The sequence below is a fragment of the Mustela lutreola genome, chromosome 7, assembly GCF_030435805.1.
Source record: "Mustela lutreola isolate mMusLut2 chromosome 7, mMusLut2.pri, whole genome shotgun sequence".
Lineage (NCBI taxonomy): Eukaryota > Metazoa > Chordata > Mammalia > Carnivora > Mustelidae > Mustela > Mustela lutreola.
In genome coordinates, this window is record NC_081296.1 from 75,539,136 (window position 1) to 75,561,968 (window position 22,833).

General features: G+C 37.5%; 1 protein-coding gene across 9 annotated transcripts in view; it reads right to left on the reverse strand.

The window, feature by feature from the left end:
- The window catches only part of ATP8B4 (ATPase phospholipid transporting 8B4 (putative)), a 257,966-nt gene that overhangs the window by 212,915 nt on the left and 22,218 nt on the right, over positions 1 to 22,833 (reverse strand). For all 9 annotated transcript variants that reach the window (XR_009355570.1, XM_059181516.1, XM_059181517.1 and 6 more), the window contains one exon: positions 20,516 to 20,584. Coding sequence is in view for 8 of the 9 variants with exons in the window: in XM_059181516.1 (XP_059037499.1) it covers positions 20,516 to 20,543 (28 nt within the window). In the remaining variant the exon portion in view is untranslated. The remainder of the gene's footprint in view (positions 1 to 20,515; positions 20,585 to 22,833) is intronic.

Below are 22,833 nucleotides of genomic sequence, written 5' to 3' on the forward strand. Positions count from 1 at the left end.
AAAACTCTCCCAAAACCCTGTTCAAAACTTACTGCTTTCTTTGCACCCTTTCTCATATGGGCCTAATGCTAGGCTATTGGGTTTTATTTCTATTCTTTTATAATTTAATTGTGTATAGCAAAAAAAAAATGCATTTTTATGAACTGAGCCAGGATCAGAGTATTTTCTGTGAAGATGAAAAATAGCTGTATCTTCCTACAGCATTCCCTTTCAGAAAGAAAAATAAAATAAGGATCTATCCCAAGAATCACAAGAGCCTAGAAGAAGCTGGAGGACATTTAATTTTCCACTGTGAGACACATTCTGGCCACCCAAGGGAAAGCATGCCACCTGTCACCAAGTGAGAGCAAAGAACCCTAGGTAGAAAAGAAAGACACAGGACAAGGAAATCGAAAGACATCTCTTCTAATATCTCAGGGTTTGCACAGGAAGCTGTGTTTTTCAAAGCTTAAATTTGTTATTTTGAGATGAAGGGGGCTTATAAATTGAGTTTCTTTAGTACATATTGGTTTCTGTGCCTCGGACCCATGAATTCATGTGGCAATAAAAATCTGATGGAGCCAAGACAAGGGGATTTATTCCAGAAATATTCCAGAAATATTTAGGGATCTCCTTTGAGCAAGGCTCTCCTATAGACAGTGAAGAAAAAAATCAAGACAGCAATAGCCTTCGAGGGGTGAACATGTCCACAAATACCCACATAGCAGGGAAGCAGAGGAGATGCCCAGGAGCCATGGAAACCAGAGAAAAAGAAAGTCAGGTCCACAGGGGTGGAGAAAAGGCATAACCACCTATCTCAAGTAGCTCTGAAGGGAATTGATGCAGGTCAATACACACTGGGGAGTATGGTAGGTTGTTTTGCCAAGCTCCTTATCCATGCCATTTACTGAAAAAAGGAATTTGGTAAAGGTGGTCTGCCACCTAAGATAAAATATGGACTTTTCAAGAGGACATCTCCAGTTCCCCAACCCCGGTCTCTTCTAGCAAATAGTGGACCCCATGTGAAAAGACCAAAAGAAAAATTAGCAACCTCACTTTATTTACCTACTAGTGAAGCATGTGAAGAACATATGTTTTAGAAGAGACACAGTGGAGCCAGAACTTTGGGCAAAAAAGAAATCTGCCTACTTCCCACACTCCCCTCCCACTCTACCTTCTACACTCTGGTCCAAGTCATCCTTTCGCTGTCCTCCAGCCACTGCAATAGCCTGCCCTGGGCCTCCCAGCTTCCTCCCCTGGCCCCATAATCTATTTTTAATAGGGCAACCAGACTGATCCTTTTCCAATTGTATTTGTTTCCTATTGCTCTTCTAGCAAATCACCACAAGCTTATAACAACACAAATGTGTGGTCTTATTATTCTGGAAGTCAGAATTCTAAAAAACAGAGCTCACAGAGCTAAAAATCAAGGTGTTTTATCAGGACTGAGTTCCTTCTAAAAGCTGTAGGAGAGAATCCATTCCTTGCCTTTTCCAGCTTCTAGAAACTGCCCACATTCCTTGGCTCATGGCCACATCACTCTGACCTCTGTTTCTATGGTCATATCACCTTCTGACTCTCCTGCGTCCCTCTTATAATCACAGTGGACCTACCTGTATAATCCAGGGTACCCATCCTATCCCAAGATCCTTAAGCATATCTCCAAAATTTATTTTACCATGTAAGGGAATATATTCACAGGTTCCAAGGATTAAGACATGGACATATCTGGGGGAAGGGGCATTAATATGCCTACCACAAGAATCATCTTTTCTCTGCTCAAAACGTCCAATGCTGTGGCACCTCAAGAAACAAGCAGGTTCTTATAAAGGAATTCAGGGCCCTGCTTGATCTTCACACCCTTACCCCATTACAACCACCAAAAGCCCATGGACAGTGAAGCTAATAAAGCTTAAGCTTCAGAGTACCTCACTAGCACTTTCATTCCAAAACCCTGGGAGTCACACTAGAAATGTGTTTGTCCAGGAAATCTTACTGTTTCCAACAACATGGATGGGCCTTGGTGGCATCATGCTAAGTATAATAACTCAGACTGAGAAAGACAAATACTATCTGATTTCACTTATACGTTAAATTGAAACAAACACAGAAAAAAGAGACCAGACCTCTTGTGGTTATGGGTCAGGGCAAGGAGAGGGAGGCACAAACTTCCAGTTATAAAATAAGTAAGTACCAGGGATATAATGTAAACATGATGACTGTACGATATATGTGGTATGATATACAGGAAAGATATTGAGAGATTTATTTTTTTTGAAATAAATCAAATGTACAATGTAACTTACATTTAATGTACAAGGTAACTTACTTATTATTTGATTTTGTTGACTAGCTTTCTTCCCCCCCACAAAATTGTAAGCTCCATACAGGTTGAAGTCTTTTTTTTTTTTCTTTTCAAAATCTGTTTTGCTCACAGCTGTATCTGAAACCTTTGGAACAGTTTCTGGCACATAATAGATATCCAGTCAATACTTATGAAATGGTTGGATTGATAGATAAACAAGCAAATAAATGAATGAACTACCACTCAAAGTTCTCATTATCATAAGACAACCAAAACTACCACAGTCAAACAAGATCATTCCAGCTAAAATAATTGAAACATGGTATTTTCATCAACTTATCCACCTTAAAGAATGTAAATTTACGATTCACAGTAAACAACTGCTGAATTATTAAGGGTACTTTTCTTTATAGAAAATACCATTTTGGGATTACTTCATAAGCTTTAAGATTTTATTTCACCATTGAAAGATTTCAAAGCATATTTCAAAGTTAAGCCCAGAAATAAAAATTATCATTTCCTTTAAATTAGGAAGCTCTGTTTGAACAAATAGCAAACACAACATTACACAAGAACAAGGTCCAGCAGGGGACTATAATTCAAATAGCACTTACTAAAACTACTCAGAATAATAACAATCACAGCTACAAATAAGAATTTGACATATGCCAGATACTGGCTCAAATACTAAATTAAGGAAGTATTCTAAGGTTTGGGTCCATGGCAGGGATCTGAAAGTATTTTTTTTAAATAAATGACTATAATTCTAGGGATAAAATTAAGGATTTTTCTTTTACAAAACCAAAGTATAACAAATAGAATATTATTGGGAATACTAAAGAAAGAAATGGAGAACTGGAACAAATGCATTTACAAATATGTTCTAAGTCCAATAAGTATATATGACACACAGTGTTCTAAGTATAATTTTATTATTCACTATAATGAGGTAGTTCATAATAGACTCATTTTTATGTATATGTCATGGCTAATATTTAAACCTATTCTAGCCAATAACACTGATTTATATATTCCTTAACCATTATTTTCTTATTCAATTCACTATTCTTTATTCCTTATTTATACTTCCTGATATATTCAAATACTCCTATAACTACTACAGAACAGTAATATTTAATGTATTCTCCTGGTAAGCTTATAAGACATTATTAAAAATGTGTTTTTAAGTTTCCCACTACAACAGTGTGAACTGTGTCAGGATCAACTCATCTGCTGAGAACTTTAAGAGCTAGATGACATATACAAAATGTTTGTAAATGTTTGAAAATGTTTGGAAATACATAGAACAAAATCAGACAGAACATGAAAGGCCAAGAACCAGCAAAGTACTGAGATAAACCTGATATTCTCGACCTTTCCCCTTAAGGTATTTTTTAATTCCTCAGCTTCCCAGAGGTGAGAGAAGACAACAATTAGAGTTCAGAACCTAGCAGGGAAGAGGAGCCTTGGTAACACTCGAGGTTTCTAGTTGACTTCTGAAGGACTGCGTTCTAGGAGTAAGAACTAACAAAATTAGATGATGCCTTATAAATACTGAAACCCAGACTCGTACTATCTCAGTCTCTGACTGTATCAAGATGATCTGTTCCTTCTCTAATTGTGTCTGAGAGGAAAAGTAAATTTTCCTCAAGGAAGATAACATTATCCAGATCCCCTACAATTTTTTCATAGGCAAGTTCTAGGTTTTAATAATAAATTAGCAAGTATGGCAGGGCACAATATCAAACTATCGAAAACCAAGAGAAAAATCTAGGAAATGGAAACTGACCTATATATGATCTAGATATTGGAACTATCATACATGGACTTTAAAATAATTGTAATTAACATGTACATTAGAATAGATGACAAAATACAAATTACCAAATTACACATAAAACAAAAAACAAAATGTATAGAATTTGAAAATACTACAAGTAAGCATTCAATATAGGAGTTTAACAGCACATTAGATACAGCAGAGGGAATAGTTGTAAATTAGTGATTAGAAAATATAAAAACTGTACAAGGAGGGAAGAAAAAAGTTGAAAATATCAGAAAAAAGCATAAGCACAGAGAGACGTGGTAAAAGTTCTATCAGATGCATAACTGGAGTCCCACAAAAGAGACCTGAGAGAATAGGAAGTAGTAACAATATTTGAGAATATTCTGAGAATTTTCCAAATTTCCCAAAGAAATCAAGGTGAAAAACTCAGAATCTCTATAAATTGCAAGCTTGTTAATTACAAAGAAAACCATACCTATGCCCAGAATAGTAAAAATGCTGAAAAACAAAAATTAAGTTTTTAAAATAGCCAGAAAACATATCACTTCAACAGAAGAATAACAAGAATGTCAGCTTACTTTTCTTTTTTTAATGTAATTTTATTTTTTCAGTGTTCCAGGATTCATTGTTTATTCACCACACCCAGTGCTCCATGCAATATGCGCCTTCCTTTAATACCCACCACTAGGCTCACACAACCCCCACCCTTTCCCCTCCAAAACCCTCAGTTTATAGACTGTCAGTTTACTTTTTAAAAGAACAAGTGGAGATCTGAATGTGACAGAATGGTACCTTTAAATTGCTAGAAGAAAAGACTACCAACCTGGAGTTCTATGCTCCATAAAAATATTTATCCACCCAGCCTGGGTGGCTCAATGGGTTAAAGCCTCTGCCTTCGGCTCAGGTCATGATCCCAGGGTCCTGGGATCAAGAGCTGCGCATCTGGCTCTCTGCTCAGCGGGGAGTCGGCTTCCCTTCTTCTCTCTCCGCCTGCCTCTCTGCCTAATTGTGATCTCTGTCAAATAAATAAATAAAATCTTTAAAAAACTTTTATCCAAATATAAATGCAAAATAAGGATCTTTTTCCTAATGAAAAGTGACTGAATTCACTACCATTAGTTCCACATTTTTTAAAAAATGAAAGGAAATCTTCAGGCAGAAGGAGAATTACTCTAGATAGAATCACAGAAATGCAGAAAAATGAAAAAAAAAACTGAAATGTTGTAGGTAAAACTACACAAATAATGAACATGTTGACAATAACAACAAGTTATTTGTTACTGCTGTCTTGTTAGTTTTACAATACACAATGAATTAAATACATGATAACAATGGCACAGAAATAGATAAGGAAAGTTAAAATGCTCTAAATTGTTACATGGCTCACAAAGTAGTAAAAGTACTGAAGTTAATCAAACAGTTATGTCACAATCCAAAAAATAACCACATAAAGAACATTAAAAGAATGCTAAGTAACGGGCGCCTGGGTGGCTCAGTGAGTTAAGCCACTGCCTTCTGCTCAGGTCATGATCTCGGGATCTCAGGATCATGACCTGAGCCGAAGGCAGAGGCTTTTAACCCGCTGAGCCACTCAGGCACCCCTCAAACTGTATTTTTTTAAAACCACAATATATCACATCTTAAATTTAAGACATTAAAGGGCTGAAAGTAAAAAGAAAAAATATGTAAACATTAATAAAAGGAAATCTGGTATCACTACACTAATACCAGATAAAATAGACTTCAATATATAACAATTGCTAGAGATAAATAGGACCATTCCATAATAATAAAAGATCATTCTTCTAGGAATATATAACTCTAAATTTGTATACATCATAATGTAACCTAAAAATATATAAGGCAAAAACTGACAGAACTAAAAGGAGAAATAGACAAAGTTAAGAATATCTTCATAAACTAAAATATGGCTATAATGGTTAATTTTAATGTGTCAACTTGACTGGGCCATGAGGTGCCTAGATAGATAGTCAAACAACATTCCCCATGTGTTTGTGAGAATTCTAACACGAAAAAGACCTTTAAACATTTGATAACCTTTAATGCACATGGCAGAATAGATACTCTGTTGTTCCAAACTACAGAACAGAAAGTAAACTCAAGGATGTGAAATTCTAGTTAATATGTAGGAAAATTTACTGTCCAGAGGATGATCTAGCTCTTACAGTACATGCTTGAACATGTTAGAGTAAGTAATCAAGGAAAATATTAAGCAACACTACAGGAATAAATTGTCAAGCTGGAAGAAAATTTGGACAAGATGATTTTGAAGACCCTCCTAATTTCCAGGTTTTATCATTCTATACAACCTGAAATTATATTAACAGAATGCTTAGATTAAAAGAGTACCAATTAGAAGTAAGGTAGAATATTTAGGAAAGAGGACACGATGGACACCACAGATTTAAAAGTTATCTCCACAGAAATGAGTGGAAGCCATGACAGAAGAGCACTCCTCTGAGGAACACACTATACTGACAGAAGAGGACAGAGGACAGAACCAGGGGCAATTCCACCACTGAGGTCCAGTGAAGGAGACAGGGTCATAGCAGTCTGAGAAGGAAGAATTTCCACAAGAGTCGTGAAGACCAAGAAAAAAGAGTGTTCAAGAAGAGAATATATACCCCACCTCCAAATCCACAGAGAGGTAATAAAGGATGGTGTTGAGGAACAGCGCCTTTAGAGTCTCCAGTGACTGGTGATTTTTTTTTTTAATAGCAGCCCAAACTAGACTATATCCTGAGTAATAAAACACCAGATTGCTCAAAGCCTACATAATACCTCAAATAGAGCAGCACACAACTTTTGGAAGTATATGAGAGCCAGAAGAAATCTCTTTTTAACACTTTCTATTTGTAACTGTACACAATGACTATGATAGCAAATTTTTAAGTATATAGTTTACTCTCTGTACAAAGGGGGAAAAAAAAGACTTCTTTTTCAAAGAAATTTAAGCACAGCATAAAAATCTAGACCACAAGGTGGACTAAGAATAACAATGCTACCTCTTGCTTCCCTCCAAGTTGAAAAGCTGATGAACTAACAATGGGATAACTTGTGCCCTACAATACTTAGGATAAGAAATAAATATTCAATGTCTGGAATAATTTCTGGAATAATTATGTTTTGGCACAGAAATTTAGTAAAGTGAAATGAAATGGATTAGGCATTTCTCCTTCATCTGTAGTGGAACCAAATAAAATTTCCCATGTCTTGTTCCCTCTAGATACCAAAAAGTTATGAAAATGTGCAGGAGAACTAATTAGAGAATACTAACTCCAACGGTGCCTAGGTGGCTTATTCGGTTAAGCAGCTGCCTTTGGTTCAAGTCATGATCCCAGAGTCCTGGGATCTAGCCCCATATTGGGCTCCCTATTCAGCAGGGAGCTGGTTTCTCCCAAACCCCCGCCCCTGCTCATGTTCTCTCTTGCTCTCTGTCTCTCTCTCTCAAATAAATAAATTTTAAAAATCTTTATTAAAAAGAGGAAGAAAGAAAAGAAAATACTAACCTCAAAGTTTTAAGAGTTTTTGTAAAACTAGCACTGTCTTAGTATGTCACTGACTGGCAAGTACTGATTATCACTTCATTCTAATGACCTCATTTTTGGTTTACTACAAAAAATAGAAGGTTTTGAAAAAATTATATCCATTTTTCTAAACAAATTATTGTATTAGAAACCAAGTTCAAGGGGGTGCCTGGGTGGCTCAGTGGGTTAAGCCCCTGCCTTCGGCTCAGGTCATGATCTCAGGATCCTGGGATCGAGACCCACATCAGGCTCCCTGGGAGCCTGCTTCCTGCCCCCACCCCCCGCCGCCTGCCTCTCTGCCTACTTGGGATCTCTGTCTGTAAAATAAATAAATAAATAAATCTTTAAAAAAAAAGAAGAAGAAAGAAGAAAGAAACCAAATTCAAACAAAAATTAATACCTTCACAAGTATAATTGCAAAAGTACTTAATGAACTTTGGATTTGTTGTTTTTCCATAAGGAATAAACACAAGCAAAAATAACACTCCTTAAACACATACATTAATATACATGCACTTTTATATGCATTGATATGGTGCCTATAAGGGTAGGTTCCATCTTACATATCTTTTATATCACCATCTTCTACTGCAGGACCAACCCACTATCTAAGTAATATAAGCTCACAATAATGCCTAAGAAGCTGGAATATAAATTCCAACCAAAGAGCTATTTATTTTGTAAGCACAACAGATACATCACTTAGGGCCCATAATACTTTGAGGGACACAAAAATGTTTAAATTTTATTTTAAGACCAGAAGAAAAAATGAATATAATAATGGATTCATAATAATAAACTTAACCTTATAATCTTATAAAGGTTGCATTTGTCTTTTTAACCACACAACTGTAAAATATACTTTAGTATTTTTTGGAGGAAGGGGTCAACAAATACCAATGATAGACATAATATGACCTACTCCACACCCGCATAAACATATGGAGGAATTCCCTGCGGAGTCATGTGTGCTAGGTCCACAACCTCCACATTTTGGAACCTGGAACAGCTTTAGCCAGTTTAAAGACAACCTGTAATTATCTACCTCTCTTCCTTCCCATGTTACCAAACTACATGAAATCTCATTTAAGAATTTTACACAAGAATAATTGTCTTCGTAGACTTGGAAATGATTTGTCTTGGACCTCCCATATGACCTACATAGAAAGGACATTTACCAAGAACAGAGAACTTTGGAGAAGATAGTGCAGGAGAACCATAAGCTCACTTTGTCCCAGAGAAACAAATCAGGTAACACCCACATGAGTGTAAATAATCCAGAAACCATTAGAAGGCTGGCAGAACTGACTCTCCACAGCTAAATGCAGAGAGGAGGACACATCAAAGAGGATAGGAAAGGTAGAGGCATAGTCCGAACTTCGAAAGATCTATGGGACTATTCATGGAAGGGGAGGGACACCATGGGTGCAGAAACTGGAAAGAAACAGACTCTCACAACAGGCACTCCAGGTCCACAGAATTCCCATAACATTTGCCTTTGAAAACCAGAGGGGCATAATTTCTCAAGTTCTTATAATCAGCAAAGCATAACAACTGGAACTTAAAAATCAACCTGTTCCACTCTGTAGAGCATGGAGAGTCCCTACGCTAAAAGAGACAGCACAACAAACATCCCCAAGGACATACATAATCTGAAGTTTACAGGAACATGACTTGTTTACTAATCTCAGAAAATGTACTGGAGAAGCAGTAGTCCTTGGGAGACTTCTCAAGGAACACAGGAGCTGTTGGACACTAATTCCCTCCCCTCCCCTCAGCCTAGACACAGGGATCCCTACAGGAACCAGCATAGCACGAACACTTGCTATCTAGCTTGCTAACAGCTATGCCCTGCCACTGCATTCTCCAGGGTCCTGTCCCTTCAGCCAGGTTCTCACTCAAACCAGACCTAGACACAAATTTTGTTAACACCAGCACCCTAGCCCCAGCACTTCTGTGGATCTGCCCCTTCCAATATGTCCCTGGTCAGAACCCACCCAAATTGATGTCACAAACCTGGCAGTATGCAAGCAGCCCAAGAGGGGCTGGTAGCACTCCAAAGTAATTCCTGCCTCCAGGGAGAGGGGACAATAACCACACAGACCCTTTCAACTATGGCCCCAGGAAGACATGTGGTCTGATTACAGGCTCCACCCACAAACTTTTTGAGGGGACAATGAAGGGAAAGTGCTCTGCAGTTTGAAGCAATTCCATCTCTGGCAAATGCCTAGTCTAACGCAACTTAAGCCCATGGTAGCCCCAGCCTGACCCACTAACAACAGGAACCAAATCCTGCCCACTCCAGGCAAAGAGGGCCATTGCATTTGACTGGACTGAAGACAAATGTGGCTCAGCCACAAGAGAATGGTGCACACAATGCACATAGGAAATATCTCTGAAGCACTAGCTTCTGGTGAAGAAGGGACATTGCACTGGATAGCACTAAAGGACCTCTTCTTCATAATTTCACTACTTTCAAGAGCAGAAGATCTTGCTAACCTTCCTAACACATAGAAACAGACACAGAGAATTACATAAAATGAGGAGACAGAGGGGGCACCTGGGTGGCTCAGTGGGTTAAAGCCTCTGCCTTCGGCTCAGGTCATGATCCCAGGGTCCTGGGATCAAGCCCCACATCGGGCTTTCTGCTCAGCAGAGGGCCTGCTTCCCTTCCTCTCTCTCTGCCTGCCTCTCTGCCTACTTGTGATCTCTGTCTGTCAAATAAATAAATAAAATCTTTAAAAAAAAAAAATGAGGAGACAGAGGAATATGCCCTCAATGAAACAACAGGGCAAAATCACAGCAAGAGACCTAAACAAAATGGAGATAAGTAATACACCTCATAGAGAATTTAAAGTAATGGTGACAAAGATACTCACTGGACCCGAGCAAAGACTGGAGGACTTCCCTGAGACCCTCAACTAAGAGAAAAAGAACTTTAAAAAGAACCAATCAGAGATGAAGAACTCAATAACTGAAATTAAAAATACATTAGATGGAACAAGAAAAAAAAATACACTACATGGAATAAATAGTAGACTAAAGGAAGAAGAACAGATTATCTACCTAGAGGTCAGAGTAATGGAAAATAATCAAACTGAATAGAGGAGAGAAAAAATAATTTTAAAAAATCACAATAGACTTAAGGAACTCAGTCCCCATCAAGCATAATAATATTTGCAATATAGGGATCCCAGAAGGAGAAGAGAGAGAAAAGGAGGAAGAATATTAATTTGAAGAAATAATACCTGAAAACTTCTCGTATCTGGGAAGGTAACAGAAATCCACCTGCACAGAGAGCCCCCAACAAAATCAACCCAAGGAGGCCCACACTAAGACACATAGTAATTCAAATGGCAAAAAATAGTGACAAGAAAACACTTGAAAAGCAGAAAGAGAAAAGAAAACAGTGACATACAAGGGAAACCCCAGAAAGCTATCAGCTGTTTTTTTGGCAGACACTTTGTAGGACAGAAGGAAGTGGCATGATACATTCAGTGATGAGAGGAAAAACAAACAAACAAACAAAAAAAGAAAACAACAAAAAACTTCAGCTAAGAATTCTATGAAGCAAGACGATCATTCGGAATAGAAAGAAAGATAAAGGGGGCGCCTGGGTGGCTCAGTGGTTAAGCCGCTGCCTTCGGCTCAGGTCATGATCTCAGGGTCCTGGGATCGAGTCCCGCATCGGGCTCTCTGCTCAGCAGGGAGCCTGCTTCCTCCTCTCTCTCTCTCTCTCTGCCTGTCTCTCTGCCTACTTGTGATTTCTCCCTGTCAAATAAATAAATAAAATCTTTAAAAAAAAAAAAATCACGTTTAAAAAAAAAAAGAAAGAAAGAAAGAAAGATAAAAAATTTCTCAAACAAAAACAAAGGAATTTATACCACTAACCCAGCCCTACAAGAAATGTTAAAGGGGACTCACTGTGTAGAAAGGAAAACCTCAAGTATGAGTGAGAGAAGTGGGAAATGCAAAAACAATAAAAAATAGGTGCATTTTTCAAAATCAGTCAAGAGATCACAAAATGAAAAGATAGAAATTATGACACCATGTATCTGAAACCTGAGCAGGAGGGTGGTGAAAAGACTAAAGAATGGGTTCACACTTAAGCAACCATCAACTATTATAGACCACTACAGGCATAAGATGTCATATATAACCTAACAGTAACCACAAAAAACTGATAATATATATGCAAAAAATAAGAGAAAGGAATCCAAGTATATCATTAAAGAAAAACAGCAAACTGTAAAAGAGAGCATGAAAAGAAAGGAACAGAAGAGAATTACAAAAACCACCATAAAACAACTAACAAAACAGAAATAAGTATATACATATCAATATTTACTTTGTAAATAGAATAAATGTTCCATTCTCACTGCTTTTATTCAACATAGTACTGCAAGTCCTAGCCACAGCAGTCAGGCAACATAAAGAAACAAAAGTCATCCAAAATGATAAGAAAGAGGAAAACTTTCCCTATTTGCATATAACATGATACTATATGTAGGAAACCCTAAAGACTCCACCAAAAAACTAGTAGAGATGGAGCACCTGGGTAGCTCACTCCGACACTCAGTCAAGCAGCTGCCTTCAATCCCGGAGTGCTGGGATTGAGCCCCACATCAGACTCTCTGCTCAGAGTCTGCATCTCCTTCTGCACCCCCTTCACCCATGCTCATGTTCACGCACATTCTTTCCCTCAAATAAATAAAATCTTTAAAAAACTACTAGAACCGATAAACAAATTCAATAAAGTCACAGGATTAAAAAATCAATATACAGAAATATATTACATTTCTATCACTAACAATAAAGTAGCAGAAAGAGGAAGTAAGAAAACAGTCCCATTTATAATTGCACCAAAAATAATAAAATACTTAGGAATAAACTTAAACAGAGAGGTGAAAAACTTGTACTCTGGAAATTATTAAAATGTTCATGACAGAAATGGAATTTAACATAAATGAAAAGATATTCTTTTGTGTGTGAATATAAGAACAAATATTGTTAAATACTACGCAAAGCAACCTGCAAATTTAATGCAATCCCTATCAAAATGCCAAAAACATTTTTCACAGAACTAGAATAATCTTAATTTTGTACTGAAAGATCCTGAGTAGCCAAAGCAATCTTTAAAGAGAAGAACAAAACTGGAAGTATCAAACCCCAGATTTCAAGATACACAACGTGGGAGCAGCCAACTATATAAACCAATTAATAACAAAATCAAAGAAACACATCAACAATAATACAATAATAGTAGGGGACTTTAACACTCCCCTCACTGAAATGGACAGATCATCCAAGCAAAAGATCAGCAAGGAAATAAAGGCCTTAAACGACACACTGGACCAGATGGACATCACAGATATATTCAGAACATTTCATCCCAAAGCAACAGAATACACATTCTTCTCTAGTGCACATGGAACATTCTCCAGAATAGATCACATCCTCGGTCCTAAATCAGGACTCAACCGGTATCAAAAGATTGGGATCATTCCCTGCATATTTTCAGACCACAATGCTCTAAAGCTAGAACTCAACCACAAAAGGAAGTTTGGAATGAACCCAAATACATGGAGACTAAACAGCATCCTTCTAAAGAATGAATGGGTCAACCGGGAAATTAAAGAAGAATTGAAAAAAATCATGGAAACAAATGATAATGAAAATACAACGGTTCAAAATCTGTGGGACACAACAAAGGCAGTCCTGAGAGGAAAATATATAGCGGTACAAGCCTTTCTCAAGAAACAAGAAAGGTCTCAGGTACACAATCTAACCCTACACCTAAAGGAGCTGGAGAAAGAACAAGAAAGAAACCCTAAGCCTAGCAGGAGAAGAGAAATCATAAAGATCAGAGCAGAAATCAATGAAATAGAAACCAAAAAAACAATAGAACAAATCAATGAAAGTAGGAGCTGGTTCTTTGAAAGAATTAATAAAATTGATAAACCCCTGGCCAGAATTATCAAAAAGAAAAGAGAAAGGACCCAAATAAATAAAATCATGAATGAAAGAGGAGAGATCACAACTAACACCAAAGAAATACAAACTATTATAAGAACATACTATGAGCAACTCTACGGCAATAAATTTGACAATCTGGAAGAAATGGATGCATTCCTAGAAACATATAAACTACCACAACTGAACCAGGAAGAAATAGAAAGCCTGAACAGACCCATAACCAGTAAGGAGATTGAAACAGTCATTAAAAATCTCCAAACAAACAAAAGCCCAGGGCCATTCGGCTTCCTGGGGGAATTCTACCAAACATTTAAAGAAGAACTAATTCCTATTCTCCTAAAACTGTTCCAAAAAATAGAAATGGAAGGAAAACTTCCAAACTCATTTTATGAGGCCAGCATCACCTTGATCCCAAAACCAGACAAGGATCCCACCAAAAAAAGAGAGCTATAGACCAATATCCTTGATGAACACAGATGCGAAAATACTCAACAAAATACTAGCCAATAGGATTCAACAGTACATTAAAAAGATTATTCACCACGACCAAGTGGGATTTATTCCAGGGCTGCAAGGTTGGTTCAACATCCGCAAATCAGTCAATGTGATACAACACATCAATAAAAGAAAGAACAAGAACCATATGATACTCTCAATAGATGCTGAAAAAGCATTTGACAAAGTACAGCATCTCTTCCTGATCAAAACTCTTCAAAGTGTAGGGATAGAGGGCACATACCTCAATATCATCAAAGCCATCTATGAAAAACCCACCGCAAATATCATTCTCAATGGAGAAAAACTGAAAGCTTTTCCGCTAAGGTCAGGAACACGGCAGGGATGTCCATTATCACCACTGCTATTCAACATCGTACTAGAGGTCCTAGCCTCAGCAATCAGACAACAAAAGGAAATTAAAGGCATCCAAATCGGTAAAGAAGAAGTCAAATTATCACTCTTCGCAGATGATATGATACTATATGTGGAAAACCCAAAAGACTCCACTCCAAAACTGCTAGAACTTACACAGGAATTCAGTAAAGTGTCAGGATATAAAATCAATGCACAGAAATCAGTTGCATTTCTCTACACCAACAGCAAGACAGAAGAAAGGGAAATTAAGGAGTCAATCCCATTTACAATTGCACCCAAAACCATAAGATACCTAGGAATAAACCTAACCAAAGAGACACAGAATCTATACTCGGAAAACTATAAAGTACTCATGAAAGAAATTGAGGAAGACACAAAGAAATGGAAAAATGCTCCATGCTCCTGGATTGGAAGAATAAATATTGTGAAAATGTCTATGCTACCTAAAGCAATCTACACATTTAATGCAATTCCTATCAAAGTACCATCCATCTTTTTCAAAGAAATGGAACAAATAATTCTAAAATTTATATGGAACCAGAAAAGACCTCGAATAGCTAAAGGGATATTGAAAAAGAAAGCCAACGTTGGAGGCATCACAATCCCGGACTTCAAGCTCTATTACAAAGCTGTCATCATCAAGACAGCATGGTACTGGCACAAAAACAGACCCATAGATCAATGGAACAGAATAGAGAGCCCAGAAATAGACTCTCAACTCTATGGTCAACTAATCTTTGACAAAGCAGGAAAGAATGTCCAATGGAAAAAAGACAGCCTCTTCAATAAATGGTGCTGGGAAAATTGGACAGCCACATGCAGAAAAATGAAATTGGACCATTTCCTTACACCACACACGAAAATAGACTCAAAATGGATGAAGGACCTCAATGTGCGAAAGGAATCCATCAAAATCCTTGAGAAGAACACGGGCAGCAACCTCTTCGACCTCAGCCGCAGCAACATCTTCCTAGGAACAACGCCAAAGGCAAGGGAAGCAAGGGCAAAAATGAACTATTGGGATTTCATCAAGATCAAAAGCTTTTGCACAGCAAAGGAAACAGTTAACAAAATCAAAAGACAACTGACAGAATGGGAGAAGATATTTGCAAACGACATATCAGATAAAGGACTAGTGTCCAGAATCTATAAAGAACTTAGCAAACTCAACACCCAAAGAACAAATAATCCAATCAAGAAATGGGCAGAGGACATGAACAGACATTTCTGCAAAGAAGACATCCAGATGGCCAACAGACACATGAAAAAGTGCTCCATATCACTCGGCATCAGGGAAATACAAATCAAAACCACAATGAGATATCACCTCACACCAGTCAGAATGGCTAAAATCAACAAGTCAGGAAATGACAGAGGCTGGCGAGGATGCGGAGAAAGGGGAACCTCCTACACTGTTGGTGGGAATGCAAGCTGGTGCAGCCACTCTGGAAAACAGCATGGAGGTTCCTCAAAATGTTGAAAATAGAACTGCCCTATGACCCAGCAATTGCACTATTGGGTATTTACCCTGAAGATACAAATGTAGTGATCCAAAGGGGCACGTGTACTCGAATGTTTATAGCAGCAATGTCCACAATAGCCAAACTATGGAAAGAACCTAGATGTCCATCAACAGATGAATGGTTCAAGAAGATGTGGTATATATACACGATGGAATACTATGCAGCCATCAAAAGAAATGAAATTTTGCCATTTGCGACAACATGGATGGAACTAGAGCGTATCATGCTTAGCGAAATAAGTCAAGCGGAGAAAGACAACTATCATATGATCTCCCTGATTTGAGGAAGTGGTGATGCAACATGGGGGCTTAAGTGGGTACGAGAAGAATAAATGAAAGAAGATGGGATTGGGAGGGAGACAAACCATAAGTGACTCTTAATCTCACAAAACAAACTGAGGGTTGCTGGGGGGAGGGGGTTTGGGAGAAGGGGGTGGGATTATGGACATTGGGGAAGGTATGTGTTTTGGTGAGTGCTGTGAAGTGTGTAAACCTGGTGATTCACAGACCTGTACCCCTGGGGATAAAAATATATGTTTATAAAAAATAAAAAATTATATTAAAAAAAATTAAAAATGGAATTACCATATGATCCAGTAACTCCACTACGGGATATTTAACTAAAGAATATGAAAACACTAATTTGAAGGGATACATGCACCCCTTTTTATTGCAGCATTATTTACATTGCCAAACTGTGGAAGCAGCTCAGTGTCCTTTGGTAGATGACTGGATAATGAAGTGGTATATATACCTAATATAATATTATTCAACCATAAAAAAAGAATGAAATCCTGACATTTGCAGTGGCATGGGCAGAGCCAAAATGTATAATGCTAAGGAAAATAAATCAGTCACAGAAAGTCAAATACCTGACGATTTCACCGACTTGTGGAATTTAAGAAACAAAATTAAATGAACAAAGAAAAAAGGGATAAACCAAAAATAGACTTTTAACAATAGAGAACAAACTGATGGTTACCAGAGGCCAGGGGTGGGTAATGGGTGAAATAGATAGAAAGAAATTAAGAGTACACTTATGATGAGCACTGAGTAATGTATAGAATTGTTGAATCACTGTATCATACACCTGAAACTAATATAACACTGTATGTTAACTATACTGGAATTAATATTTTAAAAAAGCAAACAGAACATAGACCATAATTATAATGTTTAAACTATCTGGGTCAATTAGCTGGAATTTTTTGTACCTTGAAGAATGTGAGATTTATATGAATATGGTATTAACAAATAATAAAGCATATACAGGAGAAAATTATTATTTCCCCAGAACATCATGGTCAGCTTGTTGTATTTTCATATGTATCACCTATGGCCAAGCTTCCTGATGAGGTTGTAGAAGTTTATAAATGAAGTACACATTTGTTGAGGATATTCAATATCTCATTGAGGTAAAATATCACTTCATGATTTTTCCCCCTAACAACCCCAGGCTGCTTAGAAGTTCTCTAGTCTGGGTTCCCCTGACAAATATAGCACTTGTAGCAATGTTTAGCAAACTATTTTTAAGTTATCATTGTTACTATAAACTTAACAATTGTGTGAGGATACATACATTTTATTGGAATGTAAAAATCTACATTTTTACATGGTTGAAGGTTGGCACTTCCTAGCATATCACAGGGGCTTAAAATATTTGTTGACTGACTGCATAGCAAATGAGTAAGTTATACTAGTTCCCCAGTCTATGACGGAATCTATAGGAACTGATGTAATCCAAAGATGAGTCATTCCCTATCATGATGATGCTGATGGTGTGTCAGTTTTCTCTGAGAATCTGTCACAAAGCAGATATAGACCCACATATGTGGCCAAAACTTTTAGCTTCTTTACACAGCAATGACTAGTTATCTGTAAAATGAAATTCTGTATTAGGAAGACCAGAAAGTTGCATTCCTCATACAAACACTGTCAATAAAGTCATTTCCTATTACAAAGCAAATTCTTTTTTAAATTTTGGTGCCAAATCTATTTAGCAGTTGGACTAGACTTTTACTAAATTCTATATAATGAAAAACAGTTCTAAATTTAAAAGAAAATAAAGAGATTAAATGCCAAACAGACTGTATGAACATCTATTGGACATTGTACCAAGATTAAAAACCAGCTCTGAGAGATAAGATATTTTACAGGCAAATTGAGGAATTGAAAAATGGAATCTACTATGATTTATCAATGTTATATTCCTAGAATATAGTGACAATATTGTGTTTATACAGAATATCCTTGTTCTTAGAAGATTCTTCCAGGAATGCAAAGATGATTCATATCCACGAATCAACCATTATAACACACCACATTAATAAAATGAAGGATAAATATCATAGGATCATATGCAAATGCATGGAAAGCATTCAACAAAATTTTTCATTCATTCATGATAAAAACTGCAACAAAGTGGGTATAGAGGGCACATATCTCAACATGGTAAAGGCCATGTATAACAAACCCAGAGCTAACATCATCCTTAGTGGTGAAAAGCTGAAAATGTTTCCCCTAAGATCAGGAGCAAGACAAAGATGTCCACTCTTGCCACTTTTATTTAACATAATACTGGAAGTCCTAGCTACAACAATCAAATAAGGAAAAGAGATTAAATGCATCCAAATTGTTAAGGAAGAAATAGAATTGTCACTATTTGCAGATAACAATTTGATACAATTGGGATTGTATCAAACTAAAAGTCTTCTGCCCAGTGAAGAAAACCATTAACAAAATGAAAAGACAGGGATGCCTGCGTGGTGCTATTAAGCATCTGACTCTTGGTTTTGGCTCAGATACCAGAGTTGTGAGATCGAGCCCCAAGATCTGCTAAAGTTTCTCTCTTCCTCTCCCTCGAACCCTCCCCACCCCAGCTTGCTCTAAATTAATCTTGAAGAAAGAAAAGAAAGAGAAAAGAAAAGCAGGAAGGGAGGAAGGAAGGAAAAAAGAAAGACAGCCTACTGAATGGGAGAAGATATTTGTAAATGACGTATCTGGTAAGGGGTTAATATAAAGAACTCATACTACTCAAGATAAAAAAAAAATCAGATTAAAAACAGGAAGAGGACCTGAATAGACATTTTTCCAAAGAATATATACAGACAGCCAACAGACACTTGACAAGATGCTCAACATCACTAAGCATCAGGGAAGTGCAAATCAAAACCACAATGAGATATCACCTTACAACCATCAGAGTAGGTAGAATCAAAAAGACAAGAAATAAGAAGTGTTGGTGAGGATATGGAGAAAAGGGAACTCTCATGCATTGGTTGTGGGCAAGTAAATTAGTACCACCACTGTGAAAAATGGTACAGAGGTTTCACAAAAGATTAAAAATACCATATAATCCAGCAATCCCACCTCTGGTTATTTACCCCAAGAAAACAAAAACCCTAATTCAAAAAGATACATAGGTGAGTGCTGTGAAGTGTGTAAACCTGGTGATTCACAGACCTGGGGATAAAAATATATGTATATAAAAAATATATGTTTATAAAAAATAAAAAATTAAAAAAAAAAAAGATACATAAATTCCTATGTTTATTGCAGTATTACTCATACCCAAGGTGAAAGCAACCTAAGTGTCCACCAATAGATGAATGGATAAAGATACGCTACACACACACTCTCTCTCTCACAGAAATACTATTCAGCCATTAGAAAGAATGAAATCTTGTAATTTTGACAACAGGTGTGGACCTAGAAGGTACTTAGTTTGGTGAAATAAGTCTGACAAAGACAAATACTGTATGATTTTACTTACATGTGGAATTTAAAAAACAAATGAATAAACAAAGCAAAATAGAAACAGACTCATAAATACAGAGAACAAACTGGTGGTTGCCAAGGGAAGTGGGGATGAGGAGATGGGCAAAACAGATGAAGAGGGTTAAAAAGTACAAACTTTGAAGAAGTCTAAGAATATAAAGTTTTGCATAGTGACTACAATAATATAATAACTTTGCATGATGATGGATGTCAATTATACTTATGATAAGCATTTCATAATATATATAAATATCAATTCACTATGATATACAACTGAAGCTAATATTGTATGTCAACTATACTTCAATTAAAAATAATTTTTTAAAGGGCAGACAAGAATTTCGGGGTGATAGAAATGTTCTATATCTTGTTTTGGGATGGTAATTAGACCGGTATATACCACTGTCAAAATGCAAACAGAACAATTAAGATTTATGTGGGGTTTTATATATAAATTACATGTTCACAAAGTAAAATGAGGTGAAATTTTTTTTAGTTTTTATTTTTATTTATTTATTTGACAGAGACAGATCACAAGTAGACAGAGAGGCAGGCAGAGAGAGAGGGGGAAGGAGGCTCCCTGCTGAGCAGAGAGCCCGATGCGGGGCTCAATCCCAGTACCCTGGGATCATGACCTGAGCCAAAAACAGAGGCTTAACCCACTGGGCCACTCAGGTGCCCATAAAATGAAATTTTTAAAAGTAAAATAAAAATTAAGTCATGTTCACTTTATCATCTGAAGAGCTTACCAAGTGATTTCTTTTTACTGCAGAACATTATTGTATCTGTTTATGTTTCACCAGGTTTCACCAGTTGGCCTACATAGGAAACAAGAAAAGTATACAACATTAATATTTTTAAAATGTTCATTAACCACAAGCTTCTACCTTTTAACTTCTTCCTAGTCAAATCTAGATGACTAGGAGTCATTGGCACAATAATGCATAACACATTCCACTTACCAGGTTTAAATTTAACTAGATAAAAATAACTCTACACAAAAGTAATCTATTTGTATTATATGCTATGTGAAACAACAGAAGATAAGCTCAAGTGTGCCATTCAATTTGGCATTAAAATTGAGCCAAAATTTTTTTAATTTACTTTTTTATAAACATATAATGTATTTTTAGCCCCAGGGGTACAGGTCTGTGAATCGCCAGGTTTACACACTTCACAGCACTCATCATAGCACATACCCTCCCCAATGTCCATAACCCCACCACCTTCTCTCCACCCCCCTCCCCCCAGCAACCCTCAGTTTGTTTTGTGAGATTAAGAGTTTCTGATGGTTTGTCTCCCTCCAACTCCCATCTTGTTTCACTTATCTTTTCCTACCCTCAACCCCCCCCCCCACATTACATCTCCACTTCCTCATATCAGGGAGATCATATGATAGTTGTCTTTCTCTGATTGACTTACTTCGCTAAGCATAATACCCTCTAGTTCCATCCACGTTGTCGCAAATTGAGCCAAATTTTCGAATGCATCCCAAACACTACAAATCAGAGTATATCAGGGGTGAAGTTACAGTATCTGCTTTTTATTCAAGAGTCATTAGTTGACTCCTTCCCAAAGCTAGCACTGAGAAACACTGCTGAATCACAGGAGAGAGGCTGCCAGGTTCACACTTCAAAAATTTCCCTCCATTCATTCTGTGTAGAGTCTTCTCCAAGTATTTACCAAAAAAGCCAGAATAATGTCAATATCACCTTTCCATTTTTCCCTATGAAGGATCTAATTACGGTAAACTCTATTAGAAGATTTAGAATAAAGAAAGGGGCAAATGATTTCAAAGATTTAAAACCTGACAGATGTTAGAAATGAACTCAGGAACCTTTGCAAACCCATGAGAGGGTAGGCACATGCTCTTTCAGGCTGAAAGGGAAATGACTTACTCACTTCCTGCTCAAAGAAGGGCTGTGGCAGGATGCAGTGAACACACATAAAGAAGAAGTTGGTCATACAGAGACCAGAAGAGAGGAACAGTCAACGCTTCTAGTTTAGTAGTTACCAGAAAGGAGGATACAAAGGAAATTCATCAACTGCCACTGCTCCACTACAAATCTCTCGGAGTCTAAAAAGACTAAAACCATCCCTATTTTACCCTGTCGTGGCCCCAGATCCATGATTTCCTTCCCGCCACCTCCAGGAAAAGCAGCAACCTGCTGATGGCACAGCTACTCCTGAATGTATCTGACAAACAGGACCACTGACACTTTGTGACACCTGCTGCTTTTCTAGGGACTGGTTACTAAAAATGATGAAACTGCACAAGAAAATGGGAGAACTGCAGCCAGGTGCTGCTAGAAAAGGGATAAGTCCTTAAATATTAAATATAATCCATCACTAACTCTTCTGTTTCTCCCCCCAATACTTTCTACCAACTGTGTTGCCCAAGATGAGCCCTCCCACCACCACCACAGCTCCAGGAATCTGGTTGTTTGTAGGAATGCTTGCCAATAAGTGAGTGCTTTTCCCTGCATTGTTCATAACAAGTTTCTCTGCTCCAGCCTTAGCCACCTATAGACCAGGGTCCACCCTGAATCAGAATCATCTTTATAAAAGGCAAATAGCATCCTGTCACACCCCTGATGAAAACCTTCCAATGACTTCCCATTGCCCTTAGAAAAAAAGATCAGGGCGCCTGGGTGGCTCAGTGGGTTCAAGCCGCTGCCTTCGGCTCAGGTCATGGTCTCAGGGTCCTGGGATTGAGTCCCACATCGGGCTCTCTGCTCAGCACGGAGCCTGCTTCCTCCTCTCTCTCTCTCTCTCTCTGCCTGCCTCTCCATCTACTTGTGATCTCTCTCTGTCAAATAAATAAATACAATCTTTAAAAAAAAAAAAAAAGAAAGAAAAAGAAAAAAAGATCAAATTCTAGCATGACCCCTTGGACCCTCCACAACCTGGTCCTTGTTCATTTTTCTAGCCTAATTTTCCATCGTGCTCTTCACTGCCCCCATGCCTCCTTGTACCCCATCATATCTATACTCCAGAAACACTCAGCTCAGCTTCTTTCCATCTGGGAGCCCACCCCATGCTCTTCACTCTGCCTATAACCACCTAA